General features: G+C 25.2%; 1 protein-coding gene across 1 annotated transcript; it reads left to right on the top strand.

Annotated features, from left to right (window-relative positions):
• The first annotated feature begins 544 nt into the window (after nucleotides 1-544).
• LOC126898313 (uncharacterized) lies at nucleotides 545-1883 on the top strand. Its single transcript, XM_050672254.1, has 2 exons — nucleotides 545-992; nucleotides 1217-1883. The coding sequence occupies exons 1-2, from the start codon at nucleotides 586-588 to the stop codon at nucleotides 1881-1883; spliced, it is 1074 nt and encodes a 357-aa protein (XP_050528211.1). The 5' UTR covers nucleotides 545-585.
• Nucleotides 1884-3747: the final 1864 nt, after the last annotated feature.

Below are 3747 nucleotides of genomic sequence, written 5' to 3'. Positions count from 1 at the left end.
GGTTGGTCTCTTAATTTAAAAGATTAACTAAATGGATGACACTAAAGAAAAATACTTGAATTTCTCAAGCATGGCGTGTAATATTTTTGTCGTACCATATGTCAATCTTTGTCAATTATCGTTAACATAATTATTAAGGTCAATTAAAAATTTAAAACGTTTCCCATATGGACTAAATATTAAGCAAATCTTTCTAAATAATATAAAAAAATATATTTATGTTTAATTATAATTATAATTAATAATAATAATAATAATAATTAGGTCTATTAGATATATTTTAGGTACAGATGTCTGGGGATGGACGAGACCGTGAATGCAAGAGAGAATAGTAAAATGAGCTCCGCTTATAGTTATATAAGCAGTTTGAATCAATCAAACTTTTTTTACTTTAAATAATTTCCTAAAGTTAAATTTAGTTGGATATTATTTTTGTTTGTAAATTTTAGTTTAGTATAAATTCGTAAAAATTTTCTTGAAAATATTCATTATAATCAATTTATATCATCATGGTGATATAACATTAATTTTTTTAAACAGATCGTAATAAAGTTTTCTCACTTTAATTTTGTTATCGCAAACAATATGATACGAGAAAATCAATTTTCATTCATCTTTATATGGTTTTTGATCACACATTCAGATTGTCAACCGCAAAGTTTTGGAACAACTCGTTTCAATTTAGATGATATTTCACGAAACTGGACCAAAACTGAAATTTTAGAGTTGCAATATAGAAACATTGTGAAGTCATTAATTCCTAAAAATATTCCGGAACACGGTACTGTTATCTTAGAATATTTTGAATTAATAAAGAAAATCGCAGAAAATAGTCTGACAACGCAAAAAAATCCAGTTATGTTGATGGTTATCGACGCATTTGGAGGTTATCTTCATTCGATATACTTGGCAAACGCTAGAAAACTTTATTACGAAGGACTGATGACATATGGTACGGCGAAAAAATTACATGCTATGCTCGAGAAATTCAAGTATTTATCTTTAATGTTATCCATTTAGTTTATATTTTAAATTAAAAAATTCTTTTATTTTTATGTTAACATTTAATTAAAGGGATTTTTAAAATAAATAAAATTCATTTGGGTAAAACAAATAATATATAATTAATTTTTTTTATAAACTTTTACCGAGATTTCTAAAGAATATTTTTAAATAAAATTCCAAGTGAGACTTTTAACTAAAAATAGATTTTTAGATATATTTTAGGCACAGATGGCCGGGAATGGATGAGACCGGTGAATGCAAGGGTGAATAGTAAAATGAGCGTCACACATATGATCCCTTGTCCAACGGATGACCCATGTGCTATGCTGAAATTTAATCCAGACGGTAGTCCAATGATACCTTTTTTCGATGACAGATCTGACCCACACACTATAATTATCCCATATGCTAAGAGGATATTGTTTAACCTTCAGAGTGGAGAATTCTATGATCAGTTATATAATTATTACTATTTGACTCTACGATGCATTCAGACCCAAGCTAATGAACAAAAAGAAATGATAGATTATAAAAATAATATGCATAAATGGATGGAAAAAGAAGTCGTTCCATTGCTAAAGGACAAAGGCAAGTGGTATCCGGGCTTATGGGGAGTTCTGTGCGTTTTAAACTCTTTGAATGAAAATAATTTGAAAAGAATCGAGATGGCGTCAATTTTAATGGGAAACAACGGTAATGCAACTGATTGTTTTTACAACTTAAACAATATTTCATTTTTTTATCAATTATCTCTAATGATAATACTGATCATAATATTTTTGGTTAGTGTATTAAGCGTCGTCATAAACAATAACGAACATTTTTGGATATTTATTGGATCTATGTTATGTATTCAAAATGATATTAGTGATATTTAATTTGATATTTTTAAAATTATTTTCATTAAGAAATATTAGTGTTTCGTGATTTTAATATTTATTTTTGAGTTAGATGAATTATTTTTTAAGGAAAGGTAATTTTACTAATCATCTGAGAAACTATTTCTATGTTCGATAAACAATTTTCAAACTTAAAAAACTACTTTTAAGAATCTGTGAGAATTATGTAAATTAGTCTTATGTATTTATTATTATATGTTATATTATAATATAATTTTGTTTTTAGCTTCGATGCGAAGCTGAGAAGGTATTAATTTTACTATAATGTGTTTTTTTTTATTAATTAATTAATTAATTTTTTTTTTTGTGTCGTTACCACTTTTTCTCAGTTCTCACCGAACAAATTTCTTTCAATGATATGTCAAAAGATCACAAATCCTATCTAGTCAAAGAAATTACCCTCAAAAATTGAAAAAAATTCCCTCATTCCCCGTAAATGGGAGAAATCTCCAAAAAAATTACAAATTTAAAAATTGCTAATTTTCAAAATGTTTTTCAATTTCTTTTAGATAAAACTGCCATAACTTTTTAAATAATAATTATAGCAATATAACTTTTTTTCTATAAATGTATAATGACTTAACATATCATTTTAAATATATTTTTTATATATTTAACCCTTTACCTTATATAAGCTTTAATTTAAGTTTTTAAAGTGTTCTGGAAATACTAACACTTTTATATATATCTTAAATTAAAGCTTATATAATGTACTTTATTTTGAAAAAAAATAATTTGGGACTTTATTTTGTCTTCATGGTGAAAATGGCTACCGTATGCTCTATTTCTGTTAAAATTCTCTATTTTATATTTTACAATTTTAACTTTAAAATGCTATAACTTTTTGAAAAATGTATAAATCAATACAATTTATTTATGAGAAATAATATTTATATTCCTCTTTTATTCGACATACTTTTTTTTTAAATATCACCAATTCCATTTATAAATTATAAATATATATAGATATTTATTTATTCGTTTATTACATTTATAAATCATAAAACTTATAATCAGGATATGAATAAGGAAATAGGAGATCATGTAGCTTTTGGAAAAATCCATACATTTTTTAGAATTAAACACTAACTATAGATTTGCATCGAAGCGTTTTTTATGATAGTGATTTTAATCACTGTCAGATATTATTATACTTGACCAAATTATGCCACATTCTCACTGTGCCGCGACCCTACTATACTAGATATTTATTTATAAATTTGTCTTGAGATAAAAATATTGGAATTCTATTAATATAAAATCTAATTTTGTCAATAATCATCAACATAATTATTAAGATCAATTAAAAATTTAAAACGTTTCTCATATGTTAAATATGGACTAAATATTAAACAAATCCTTTTAAATAATATAAAAATATTTATGTTTGATTATTTGGTCACGTATGAACTTTTAATTAAAATAAACGGTAGCACAGTGGGGTCGCGGCATAGTGGAGACATTGCATAGTAGGGTCCAGTATAGATTTAATCTGACAGTGATTAAAATCACTATCATAAGAAACGCTTCGATGCAAATCTGTAGATAGTGTTTAATTTTAAAAAATTGATGGATAATTGCAAAAGCAACATCAACTTCTATTAAAATAAAATACAAAACCCATAATTATCATACAAAAATAGTATATTTTTCAATATGGTAGCCATTTGCGTATAGAAGATAGATCGTCGGGACAAATTTTTTTTTTTCATTTTGTAGTACATAAAATAAGCTTTAATTTTATATATGTTTAAAGGACGCAGTATTTCCGGAACATTTTCAAAAATTAAGTTGAAAAAGTTATTTTTTGTAAAAAAGTTACTATTTTAAATCCTCCCAGTGA

The sequence above is a fragment of the Daktulosphaira vitifoliae genome, unplaced genomic scaffold (genome assembly GCF_025091365.1).
Source record: "Daktulosphaira vitifoliae isolate Bord-2020 unplaced genomic scaffold, ASM2509136v1 Scaffold_2, whole genome shotgun sequence".
Taxonomy (NCBI): Eukaryota; Metazoa; Arthropoda; class Insecta; order Hemiptera; family Phylloxeridae; genus Daktulosphaira; species Daktulosphaira vitifoliae.
The sequence above is the reverse complement of the archived record's forward strand: the minus strand, read 5'-3'. Positions and strand labels throughout refer to the sequence as shown.

Excerpts from the sequence above, each read along its gene's own strand:
- LOC126898313 (XM_050672254.1), top strand. The coding sequence starts at position 586 with ATGATACGAGAAAATCAATTTTCATTCATCTTTATATGGTTTTTGATC. Across the intron at positions 993-1,216 it reads GCTATGCTCGAGAAATTCAA|ATATATTTTAGGCACAGATG; the intron begins GTATTTATCTTT and ends ATAGATTTTTAG.